A 13,195-nucleotide genomic window follows, 5' to 3' on the forward strand; every position below is an offset into this window, starting at 1 on the left:
ACATCTTGAGGGTTTTCAGGGGGTTGCTACACTTTGGGTCCCATATAAAAACCAAAAAAACTACACACTACTTTGGTGTTTGTGCTAAAGTGATGTTTCAGACAAAATAAATATGTAAGATAATAAGAGAAAAGATAGTTAAATCAAGATATCTAGGTTTTAGCTGAGGTGGAACTTGGATACCTTACTTATTAAACCAAACAGTAACACAACTATTTAATTATATATATGTACAGTATAACAGCTTTTCTGCAAAGCAAATGCTTCCATTGTACTGGATTATATGCATTTAACGAGTTTGTTTACCAGCTTCAACAAGCAGCAATGCTGTTTATTTATTGTAGTAACTGTTGGACTTTCAAGTCATTAAAAATAACACTATGGCTTAGTTTTTTCACTCAAGAAATTCTAATGGACTGAAGATCAAAAAAAGATACACTACAGGCCCACAAATGTGCAAATAAATCAGTCTATTTATGGTGTCTTTCTAGAAAATTCTTCACATCAATCATGATGAAATTGTATCTAGTTATCTTGTTTTAATTTTTCTCTGCCACATTTAATATTAACTGGACTGGTGGTCACTGACTGATCAAGATTCAAGTGGTTTACGAGCCAAAAACATCTAACTCGGTTAGAGTGATCTACAAATTTGTCTGTAAATCAACTGTGCTGCAGCCTACTAATCAGTCTTAAATTGACACAAATTCAAAGTAGTCTGATATTTGAGTCGATATCAGGATGAGCTGTTAGATGGTCTGTCCCACTCCACCTGGTTCCTCACTGGAAAGCTCTTTCCCTTGCTGGACTCCTGCTGAGTTTCTGTTGCATCTGGAGGAAAATCCCAGCTCAACCGAGGCACGTCACCACCTGTATCACTCAGGGTATGAGAGGCAGATGTAGCTTCTCCATGTGACTCCTCCTCCTTCTCACAGTGTGTATCCTTCACACTGCTGCTGTTGTTACAGTGCAGGTTGGGCTCAGACAGACTTCCAGCTTCGTCGTTCAAGTCTGAATTCTGTAAATCAAAGAAGGTGTTGTTTTCCCCGATGCCTAGTCCAAAGCTCTCTAGCATATCCATCATTGATGGTGTGGATGGGCCACTGGGGATCTCCTCCTCAATAAGACTCAGCGTTGGCAAAATATCCACCAGCTCCGCCATCTCCATCGGCTGGATTACGTCAGTGATGCTGGGAGGGAAGTCTTGTTGTTCGCTGTAGGTGTCCTGTGCATTCAAAACTGTATATGACACCTCCAACTCCAACTGCCCAACAGCAGCAGGATCCAGTCCAGATTCGATTAAAGTGCTTGCACATTCTAATTCTGATTGGCCAACGCTCGTCAGATCCAAAGTTGATTGAGCGCTGATGTCAACAGGGTACCCTCCCTTGGCGACGCCTTCCATTAACTCCAGTGCGGTCTCCTCAGGGACGACCACAATTCCTGCTGGAGAGGGGACCTCGGTGGTGACAACATTTGGTGGAGTCACACTGGCTAAACTTTCTGAGATGGAAACCATAACGCAAACAGAAGTTAGGAGAAGTTAAAATCTTACTTAATCTCATAACAGAAACGTTCAAGTTCAGCAAGTTAATGTAGTGTTGCATATTACAACAGCAATTACTCTGACTGCAGACAAGAGTAACATAGTTTCTCATGGTGCTCTCTACATTTTCCTTCACTTTTGCCTCAAGCAGCTTCAATATTAGACACATTTTCTGCGTTGTTGTTAAATATGTATTTAACATCTGCTTCTTAATGCTTTGGTGGAGATATATCATCGGCAAGTTTGAGGGGCTTCCTTTCATTACAACAGTGTTATCTCAAATGGGACATTTTATATATCTTCAGTATTTTACATTCAGAATATCTTCCTGTAGTGTCATATTTAATGTCTATAGAAAACATGGGATGCTGTATTTAAGAACTGAAAAGTTACATTTTCTTCTCAATCATGAAACTAGAGTATAATCAGAGGCATGCCCATCTACTTCCAAATCATCATTTTACCTGCGATGGCTCTCTGAGATTGCATCCGATGTGGCCATGTCAGTCTGGCAGTCAAACTCTCCTCTTCCTCCTCACCATCAGGACGTGGTGGTGGGTCTCCTCCCATTACCAGGCCTAGAGGCACCGCCCCCACCCACTGTTTAGACCGAACACACTGTAGACAGTCCATAATCCAGCGGGCATCCCGCCACATCCCATCCAGACGCTAAAGTAAGAGGAAAAACGCAAAAGCAGACAGGGTTTAGAGGGTTTATAAGAACGGACAACAGGAGGAACTGAAACACTGAAATTAATTAATACTAGTGATTTGTCTTTGTACATGAAATATTAAAAACACAAATCAAATACACTGATGGGTGAGTACAAGTAAAAGCTTTCATCTCTTATTCATTTCTCTCATTAAACTCATATTAGTCACAGGGGAAGAGGCATAGAAAAAGAAATGCAGAGAAAAGAATCATTATATCAATAAGTTGTATAAATTCATCTTTACATACTCTGCTTTCTTTTTGATACTGTCTTCAGGATCTTACCTGGGCGAGCTCAGTGACGTGGTTCAGGCGCTCTCTGGCTTCCTGCACTTCCTTGGTGTCCAGCGCCTCCCGCAGAGCCTGCTGGGCCAGATGAGTGTCCAGTTCCAGCCTCACCCAGGCCTGACAGTACTGAGACAGGAAGTCCCGATCGTATGTCCAGAAGTGAACTGGTGAAGAGACAGGATTGAGAGGAAAGACAAATTGGTACATCAAAGGTTAGAGAAGAAGCCTCAGAACTCATTAGCAGACTTTAGTGTAGCTTCAGCGTGGGAATTTTCAAGAAGGGTCAAATAGAAAAGATGGCTTTGAATTAGAATCAACACAGATCCTAAAGTGGGGATGGAGAGCAGGATCAAAGGACTAATTAGATAAGAAAAAAACAACAAAAGTAACCCATCTTCAAACGGCCTTAAACATATTACACCTTCCAACCTAACTGGCAATGGTTGAAATACATTTCAAGGGTTGCTATTTTTCTAAAGGTTCAAGGCTCTTTCCTGTAGTTCCTTTGAAGATGAGCCACATTTATTGATCTTAATGAGATGTATGACATATAAAATGACTTCTTTCACTTTGTTCTTATGTAATTTTCTTATTTTTTAACATCACGGGGCTTCAGGACACAATGCCGTTATTAGTAAGGGAAGATTACCCTGTCAGGTAGTTTATCCTAACCTCCAGGTTCACTGTAGGCCCAACATGAAGGACTATTGTGAGACAGATCCAGGTATTGTGGGCTTGTGTAACAACAGTTCTCCACCTACCCAGCTCAAAGATCTGCAGGGGCATGGTGAGGCCAGGCTCCTTGGTTCCCACCAGAGGCCAGTAGCTGGAGCTGAAGTCCTCACTGGGAGGCAGCAGCAGCAGCATGGACAGCTTGTCTCCAAACTGCACCAGCTCCCGGGTGTACACACCATACTGATATGCCTGTCAGGGACACAGTCATACATCAGATACAATAATACAAGAATAATATCCTAATTTTATAAAAATCGGTGAAATCAAGCATGATGATAAATTAGCATGAATGTAGACAACACAAATGGTCTTCTCATTTTTAAACAGATGAAAACATAACTGTCTGTTTCAAACATTTCTTACCCTGTAGAGGGGGATGTTGAGCTTCGTCAGGAGATGAGTGACTGCGGCTCTCAGAGACCTGACAAAGTCCACCAGCCCGCTGCTCTCTATTAAGCTCTCGTCCTCACCACTCAACAGGTTCTGAGCACTGCCATTGACCGTGGTGTAAACATGACTCTGGAGCCATTCCCACTCCTCTCTGTCACACAATGACAATGCAGTACAAAAAAATTATAGTAAGTAAGAGCAGATGTCTCTCCTGAGACAATTTAGGTACACAAACCTATAAGGATGAGTGCATTTAAATGCAGCAGCTGACTGTTAAATCTTGCTAATTGGTTTTCTGCAACACCTAAAGGCAGCAAATGTGATGCAGTGTGCTTTTATAAATACTCAGCACTAATGTGAAGTACATATCATTTGTTGCTGATGAGCTGACTAAACTAATCAGTTGGCATATTGTATTTTATGCTGAGCCTGCCACAGTATAATGGTTGAACTGTATTACCTGGATACATGGGCATTGTGTCGGATTCGTGTGTGGCAGAGCAGATTGGGCAGCCTCTGTGGAACCAGGACCCTGATCTGTTCCACTGAGCTGCAAAGTTTCAGGATGCCCACGTACAGACCCGGCTGCGTCCACTGAATGCTGTGCCTGTGGAAGGACATCTTCTCCTGGGGAACAGAGACAAATAAGTATGATGAATTTTAAGAGGTGTTAATATGATAAAAGGTTTAGAGGCCTTTCATTTGCAGTGTCTCATTTCGTATTAAATTCAGTTAGCTAATTTGGTTTAGACTTGCCAAATGAATTTAATGTGAATTTGAGTTGCACAGGAGAGAAAAATATGTCTTTGTAATAGTCAGGAAAGTCAACACATAGTCACTATGCACTCAGTGCTCTATGCATACAGCTGCTGCTCTGTGTATCAATGACTCTGTTTGTGTCTCTTTCACACAAATAGAAATCCAGGTTCACCTTGAGCTGCTCATAGAGCATGTCCATGGCAGTGGGCTCAGGCAGTCGAGGGGTTCTGCTGCGGTTCTTTTCCAGACGAGACAGGGGCATCCAGTGGAGCGGAGGGTCAGGAGGGCTTGGAGTGGAGAAGACAAGTCAGTGTCAAAGTAATAAATAACCATGTAGAACTACCTATGAGTTTGTTTGATTCATACTCTCTGCCATAATACAGCTTAATATCCTGAAAATATCATTCTGCATGTGTGCTGAAGAAGCAACGCCTGACGCCTGATTAAGTTTTTATAATATTTCCTTTAGGCAACGTTGATTTGGATCAATCTAAATCCTGTAGGTTTTGAAAATGTTAATTTCATTGGGAGTCAGAGCTAAATGACTGTGAGAAAATGAGTGACAAAATGGAGACTGACCTTCAAAGAGAAGGCAGAGGTTAAACCTCTTTTGATGCTGTATGCTCTTTGTGAGAGGGAGAAACTGTCTGACAGGGATTAACATAATTCAACAAAAGAGTCTTTCTCACCTGGGAGGGTTTGGGAACTCCTTCAGAGTCACAAGTAGTACATTGCCCTGCCGGTCTTTCAGAGGTTCATAATACACCTGGCCTAGGTCCACTGTTCCCAGGGAGGACTGAAGGCAGAGAAATGTGAGGAGGTAAAATAGAAAAATGAGCATGAATACATTTAAGGATATAAGGGATTAATACATTGAAACAGGTTCTGGGATTACATGGAGGTAGCCTGAGATAAAATGAGGCAAAACCAAGAAAAGTGGGGAGAAGAAGAGATGTAAAAAGGTAATTAAAATAGCAATTAACTGCTTTTGATGCTTCTTATCAGTCAGGGTAAGCTGCTTAATTTCTTACCTGCAGCTGGGAAACAGCCTTTAAAATGTTGTGCCTGTTCTGAAGGAGGGAGGAGGGAGATGAATGTGCTGAGAAAAGGGCCTGCTGGAGCCAGGGCACTTGTTGCCATGCACAGGACAACTAGCAGAAAACAATAAAATACCATTTTAAACTGCAATTCACACAGACAAACGATATATTCTTAATTCAGAATAATTTAATTAGTAGAAAAGCTAATTAAATAATAAAAGACTACATGTGTAATGCAAATGTAATGTATTCTAAATGGATTTACAAAGCACCAAGAGTGTATTTGTATATAGGAGTCTACTGATGTTCACCTTGGCAAACCAAAGGAAGTCATGGGTGATGGAGGTGGAGCAGCACTGGATTTCCACCAGTGGGAGTTGATCTTCGGCTGTCAACAGGATGTTTTCCTTGTGGTAGAACACCGTTGCCAAGTACACTCCCCTAACGGGATACAAGAGACACAAGACAAAGATAAAGAACAGGTAAAATCAATAACAGTTACTCTGACTTTGTTACAGTCACACTACTTTCACTTATGCTGGGACAATATTGACAATTTTTTTCATCTTACAAAACAGTCTATAATAACTAAATGTTATATTATTCACTTAGTCATTATATCCACATTACGATGATTATTTATCAAAAATCTCATTGTGTAAATATTCGGTACAAGCACCAAAAGTCAGTATTGTCTCAACATTGATACTGAGGTTATTGATACAAATATTTGATTTTGTCCATATCGCCCAGCCCTAGTTGGAAAAAATACACATTTCTATTAATGCATGTTTGCGTCTATAGTAAAAAAGTGTTTAATTTAAGTCACCATGTTTTGAATAATCTATGCAGTGGTTTTAAAGCGCAGTTATTTCCCATATTTCTACCGTTACTACTACTCAGGAACTGTGTTGTTTATCCCCTGCGAGCTACTGTGGTGAGTGTCATTCATTGAATTCTTGTGGCAGCAGGAGGCATTTATCAGCCCCTTTCTACAGTCCAGCCATTTCAACCAGCATCATCCTGTTCAAAGGACCTCTTCACTAATCTTGAGGCTACATCAGCTTTAATGTGACTACAGCTCCTTCTCAATAACTGTAACAGGTAAGAGTTTAGACTTGCACTTTGTAGTCTACACTGCTGTAATCACATCACATTTAATCTGTCACTCCCCATACCCTCAAGGCACAGTGGGACAGGTTAGACAGATGGAGCGCTACCTCTGTAGAAGACGAACAAACTTAGTGGCGGACTGGAACAGTTGTTTGATGCCTCGAGACATAGATATACGCTTGCTGGGACTCTGGGGCTTCAATCTCTCTGTGGAGTGGAGAGGAAGAGGATCAGAAGGGATGAGAATCACTTTATCTACCAAAGTACATTCACTGTGCACGCATGAGATATTTGACTGGGTGATGGTAGCGTTACCTATGCAGAATCCTCTGTAATGTGGTTCTCTTGCATCTTCCAGCAGTTTCCTCACTAGGCCTTCCTGGTTTCTGAGCTGTGACTTCACACCAATGCACTCTCTCCAACCTGTGAGGGAAGAATGAGAGTTATGCAATTAGGGAAAATCATTTAAGACATCAAGAACTCAATTTCAGGCGGGTGCTGCTTTTTCGTGTCCTTGAGATTAGGAGGCAAGTGTGATTGCATGAGAGACCATCTGTGTGCCGTGACTCTAAGAGTTACAATGCTGATTCATTATGAGCTGAAGAAACTAGCAGAATCTGAATTTCATAGTTTCTCAATTTCTCTGCTTCAACATGCTGAACATCACTAATATTACCAATGTGACGGAAAGTTATGATTTTATATGAATATTTTTTGCCTCTTTTCTCTATTTAAAAAACATTGTGTGTAATTTTTTGCTCCATTGCACAGTATAAAGTGGAAAGTTACAGCGAGTAATGCAGCGAGATAGAGGGGAAGGCAGTCAAGAAAGATCATGAGCTGAATTGAAACTCGCTGCAGGTACAAGGCCCATTGACTCACCGTGACATCTTTAATTCTCCACATTTTAATAATTCATTAATCTACCAACCATGAGTGGATTCTATTCCTTTCACATTAAGCTTGATGTCAGCTGAGTAATTTCATTACACAGAGACAGAGAGAAAAAGAATGGAGCCATTACAAAGTGGTAAGTCCACATTTATCACAGTTTTGCAATTCAGTATACTCACTGGAGGGGGCAGCGCTGACTGGAGTAGAGCACTGAGGCGGGCCCCATCCTTTAACATTGTAGGCACTCACTCTCACAAAGTATTGGACTCCCTGCATTTGAGGAAGCAACAGACCGCCAAATTATCACCATGCAATAACCTTATGAATATGAATCGGCCATTCCGGGATCAAGAAATCACATACTGCACTCATTAGTAATTTTTCTGGTTATAGGTATATTATGCAGGATTTTCCTAAATAACAATGCGTAGACTCATACATAAGTACCCGCTCAATCACTTATAACTCACTAAAAGTGTGTGGTGGTGTATGTATCTACAGAGATGCTGCTTTCTGCCTGTATCTTCTCATTATTTCGATGTGTTCAGGACGTTTCTGAGTGTCAACCTATGAGCAGTGGATGTGTAGCCCCCTGCCAATAACAGCAGACAGGTGTGAGGTAGGAACTTACAGCATAGCGACTAGGTTACAACACTGTCTCTGCGTGGCTCCTCTGCTCTGCTCTCTGTCTGTGTGTCTGTTTGAGCGAGGGTGGAGCTGCACTACACATGCAGAGCAGAGAGGCCACAGCGAACAGGATGAAGCTCTGCATTTACACCAAATCTGGCATTATGGTACTTTCATGGTTGTGCGGAGGTATAGGTGTGTCTATTTGCACTCGACAACCACTGCACTATCACTGTCTTGAGGTGGTTCAGCACAGTAGATGATGAAGGGGAGCAATCTGTGTCTGGGTCAAGAGCTATTGATTGTGTATTATAGTGTGGATGATTATGTGCCTATGAATGTGTATTTGTGTATATCTTTGTAATTAGCATCTATGGATGTGTGTGTGTGTGTGTGTGTGTGTGTGTGTGTGTGTGTGTGTGTGTGTGTGTGTGTGTGTGTGTGTGTGTGGTGTGGGTGTGTGTGGGTAGAGAATATCTTACTGCTGTGAGTCCCTTGATGCTATAGGAGGGGTTCTTGGTCTCTGTAACTTGGGCTTCGCAAAGGATGCGTTTGAAGCTGGATGAGGTGCTCCATTCCACTGTGAACACAAAACAATCTCACTGACGGATGATCTTCTGGCTTTACTCAAAACTATCACTTGCGACAACTAAGGATTTAAGTGTTTAGAGTTGTAGGAACTCGCTGTACATGGGATTAGTCTACCCTTCGCTAAAGTGTGACATTTGTGCAGTTTTAAAACTATGTAGCACGGCTAAGAAGCCAAATGAGATGCATAAATATAGAGCTTCTCTACCTGTCAGCTTATATGATGTATGAGACCAATGCTCCATAAATTCCTTTATTTATCCATTGTCCCTCTGGCCATGCTCTTATTAACGCAAATATTGATTCACCACCTCATCAATCTGTACATCCACAATCTATTAAATTAAAGATCTGTCATGCAACACTTACCTCTATAGCGGGTGATGAGTCCTATGGTGTCACTCTCTGGTTCTTTGATCACCACAAACAGAGAGGATGTGCTGGTCACCAGTATGGAAACATGACTGGGAGGTCCAGGGATCTCTGTGAAATGTGAAAACAGACCAATGTTAAAAATGAGCACTACTCAATTCTGATAAATGTTACAGTACAACTACAACAACAATAAAAGTACTGTACTATATTGGTCTTATCAAACTCTATCCTGTTCAAATATTGGTAATCTTTATTATTTATTGAATATAAATCCACACTTCTTAACTCAAGTCCTAATATTGCTCAGCCTCACACACTCAGACTTGCTTAGCCATCTCTCCCTGGACCATTGGTTCTCAAAGTGGGGTCCAGTAGGGTTCGAGTGGGTCTCCCACAAGAGGGGAGTAATTTATTTAATTAAAGTAACACAATAAGAGAATATAGGACTATTTCAGTCATAGATTTCATTCACTTTGTGTAGTAAAGCTAACCTGATGCGCCAAATGATTTGTTATACAACACCATCTGAGAAGTCTTCCCTTGGAAACTGTTTGGAAAAGTTCAGGCACTTTCAAAAAATACTTGACAAGTGATCGGATGAACCATCTGTCTATCATCATCTATAACCATCTAGTGAGACAGCTGTATTCATGAGATCATCAATGTGTCATCAATCCTACACAAATGCATAATTTGAAACCCGACAAGATGGGTTCTTGCATGATCTCATGATGTCGTGTTCTTATGATATTGCAGTATACCAATGTCGTGATCTTGCAAGTCCAGCTGTCTCACAAGATGATAATAATAGATCTAAAAGGAAAAATCTTATGAAATGTGCTTCCGGGGGCTAATTTGAGTCAGCTGTGGGGTCCTTGACATGAAAATGTTTGAGAACCACTGCCTCGTACAACTGCAGGCTAACACATTAGTAAGAATCTAGCTCTCCTACCCAACCCAACCTAACTGGAGCAACAGGATTGCTGGTAAAGTTTTGAGGTAGGTCTTTTTGAACTCTGCTTCCTCAAGACAGTGAATCTCCATCAGCTCTGTGGGGTAGCTGATCCTGCAGTCTGGCCTGTCTGCATGTGAATAGAGCTAATGAAAAGAGTTCCCCTAAAGGAGTCAGCAAACTATCACAATATTATTAATACATGAGTAACCTCACAACTGTCCCAATAAAAAATTAATTTTCACGTTCTGCTCTTTCACTGTAGCCAAAGGGGTTTTTATAGTTGTCTCACATGAAGTTGTTACTCGAAGAGAATAGATTTAATCATATACCTCAGACAAAAACACATTCATATTTTACATTTAAGCATTTAGCCGACCATCCAGAGAGAGTTTTAATGAGAGAAAACCTTTTGTATCCCCAAAACAGCTGGGGCCTTATTGCCCTTACAATAACACTGTGATCATAAAACAGTCAGAGAAGAGAAGTGCTTGAAAAATCAATGAAATTAGAGTTAAGGAGAGTCGTTTATACAGAGCAATTACAATAAGTACAGTGGGGACATCATTGCACTACTTCTGAGAAGCCAGAAGGGAGAAGACTTGACACTGCACAAGGATCAACTTGGTGCAGGGAAAGGAAAACTAAGAGGCCCGAAATGTCTGAACACAGGTTCCAATAAGGCCTTGAAGATATTCATAGGTGTGGATCTCGATGTATATATATCCACCAGCACCAAGGCTTTGAATTTGATAAAAGCAGCCACTGGCAGCAGGTGGAGGGATCGATGGTGTGGGAGAATTTGGAAAGCTTGATGACAAGAAAGTCTGCTTGCTGAATTTTGGATAAGTTGAAGAGGGCTGGAGGGAGACTTTCAAAAAAGCCAGCTTCTGTAGGAGTTGCAAGAACCCAGATGAGAAATTGGTAAAACTTAAGCAAATTGGGTTGCATACCTGATCACTGTGGTCTTGTCAGCAGTAATGGAGGGGCTTTGTAGAGGATAGTAGAGGACAGTGTCTTGTTGAGACTGAGGTTCAAAATGGTAGGACGAAATACAAGAATACCAATACTAACAACTAAGAACTGAAGCAAAACAAGCCTGTGATCTAATTTGTGTCCTAAGTAGTTTACCAGTTTAAGAAATGCCATAAGCTGACCCAAGAGCACTGACCTGTCTTTTGAAAGTTATGCTTCATCCGGCAGTACAGTTGCAGCCTGAGGCTCCAGAGGCGGATCTGTCTGTGAACATCAGCCTGTGCCTGAGGCCCTGCCCCTGCCTTCCTCAATAACTCCTTCTTCCTCTCCTCCACACGTTTACTCGCCAGTTCCACCAGAGCATCCAGCTTGAGTGTCCACTCTGCTGGTCGGCACACTGAGAGGAAATACAGTCGAGAAAGACGGAGAGAGGAAAAACAAAAAGGACAGAACCTGAATATGATTTGCATTCAATTAAAGTCAAGCCTTACAACAGAATTTTAAAACCATCCAGTCCCAAAAGACTAATGCTTTTACTGGAGCAAATTCAGTTTTAATGCAGTTGCATAAATGTATTATGCACATTTTTTACACAGCTCACAACACAGTGATATTTTTTTAAAGATAACACTCACAAACAGGGTTATGTCTGGCTCCCGCCTTTGTTAGCACATGGAGCAGAGGGGAGTTGTGGGTAAGGGCAGCTACATCCAGGGGGACCAGGCCCTGGTCGCTCACCCTGTTCACCCCCTTCTCCCTCTCTCTCTCCCAGTCCTTCTCTTTCTTCTCTCCTCTCTCCCACAAGCTTGCTCCTCCTGCTCCTCCTCCACAGTTGGTGTGGTCTCTGGACAGCAGGCTTTGTACAGCCAAAGTGTCCTCATTTTCCACTGCCTCCCACAGGGTCTTGTACTAATGGGGACCAGGGACCAGGGATCAGGGCCAGGGGTGGTGGTAGGGTTGGGAGAAAGACAGAGGAAGAGAGTTCATACTATTTTTCATACTATTTTTATGAGGTAGATGAAAGAGAGATGCTGTACAAGGAAAGGATGCATAGGACGAGATAAAAAATGCAAGACATGTAAATCAAACCATAAATCTGAGCAGGAGTTTAGCTTGGGATAAAAATTCACAGTAACACAGAGTCAGCGTGTACCGCCAAAGAAAGATCTCATAATTTCAGTCTCAATGACAAGACCTCCCCTCAAAATGACATCCAAATATCTTACAGCTTCTGCGGACTTTCCAAGGTGTTTGAGCGCATCCGTTTCCCCGCCGACCGACGACTCTCCACCCCTCAGTCTGACGGACAGGTTTCTATAGATACGTTTGGGCGAGACGGGACCCAGAGAGCGCCGGCGCTGGGGTGGGTTCCTCACGGATACAGACATGGCGAGAGGAGAGGACAGGAGAAGAGAGGAGGGGGAGAGTAGTATGAGCAGAGAGAGCACAGAGGAAGATAAAGGGTGGCTGAAGAGGTAGAAATTGCAGCAGGTGTGATGAATTGGTTATCTCATGGACAGAGTGATTAGGGCCCCCAACCTAAGAGCCACAAAGAGGGAAGAAGGGATGAGAAAAGAGGCATTGGAAATAAAGGAACGAGAACTTGTGGGGAGAATGTGGAGAGTGTGAGCAAAGTCATTAGAAACCTGCAGCAGTGTATAGTGGAGGGAATAAGAAGAGAAATACAAAGAGGGAAAGTAAAGAAAAAAACAGAATATACAGTCAGGCTCACACAGATTCTTCTACAGTAAAGGCAATTTTCTGCCGACTTGAACAGTGAGTATTAGGCTGAGCTGAGTAGTGCTGTTGTGTGGGTGGATAAATGGATAGAAGTTACAATGGCTCTACACAGTAGATGAAAAATGCCTTAAAGCATTTATTTTTGTTCCTTCTACTACTCTCCCTTCTGTTCCTCTTTTAAGTGACGCAGGTTTTATTAGCTCTGAATAGTCTCTCAGTGCACAAAGTGACTGACCCATCAATCTAATTAACTAAAGAAAAGCAATCTCATATAAAGGAGCCAGAATTCTGTCCTCATCATCAGCTCGAAGATAAAAATTCATCATCATTGGTACTGTGATGACGGTTCATTATCGATTCCATCATCATTACAATCAGTTCTTTTGTGCCTGAAAATCCGACTTATTGTTTTTCATTTCAACACCTGGAGCAAAATGCAGTTTGGCAGACTTGTTTGTCCC

At 41.9% G+C, this 13,195-nt stretch overlaps 1 protein-coding gene across 1 annotated transcript; it reads right to left on the reverse strand.

Moving 5' to 3' along the window:
• Nucleotides 1–736: 736 nt before the first annotated feature.
• Nucleotides 737–12,484, reverse strand: LOC128379206 (ankyrin repeat and fibronectin type-III domain-containing protein 1-like). The gene is made up of 18 exons (XM_053338850.1): nucleotides 12,221–12,484; nucleotides 11,630–11,903; nucleotides 11,191–11,391; nucleotides 9,062–9,175; nucleotides 8,587–8,684; nucleotides 7,657–7,747; nucleotides 6,899–7,006; nucleotides 6,691–6,790; nucleotides 5,782–5,911; nucleotides 5,462–5,581; nucleotides 5,120–5,226; nucleotides 4,603–4,717; nucleotides 4,132–4,298; nucleotides 3,645–3,822; nucleotides 3,308–3,470; nucleotides 2,544–2,710; nucleotides 2,011–2,215; nucleotides 737–1,503 (listed from the first exon to the last, which is right to left on the reverse strand). The coding sequence occupies exons 1-18, from the start codon at nucleotides 12,380–12,382 to the stop codon at nucleotides 737–739; spliced, it is 3,267 nt and encodes a 1,088-aa protein (XP_053194825.1). The 5' UTR covers nucleotides 12,383–12,484.
• Between the last annotated feature and the right edge of the window lie 711 nt (nucleotides 12,485–13,195).

This window comes from Scomber japonicus, chromosome 18 (assembly GCF_027409825.1).
Source record: "Scomber japonicus isolate fScoJap1 chromosome 18, fScoJap1.pri, whole genome shotgun sequence".
In the NCBI taxonomy this organism is placed as follows: domain Eukaryota; kingdom Metazoa; phylum Chordata; class Actinopteri; order Scombriformes; family Scombridae; genus Scomber; species Scomber japonicus.

Excerpts from the sequence above, each read along its gene's own strand:
- LOC128379206 (XM_053338850.1), bottom strand. The coding sequence starts at position 12,382 with ATGTCTGTATCCGTGAGGAACCCACCCCAGCGCCGGCGCTCTCTGGGT. Across the intron at positions 9,176-11,190 it reads GCATAACTTTCAAAAGACAG|AGATCCCTGGACCTCCCAGT; the intron begins GTCAGTGCTCTT and ends CACATTTCACAG. Across the intron at positions 5,227-5,461 it reads AGGCTGTTTCCCAGCTGCAG|TCCTCCCTGGGAACAGTGGA; the intron begins GTAAGAAATTAA and ends CTCTGCCTTCAG.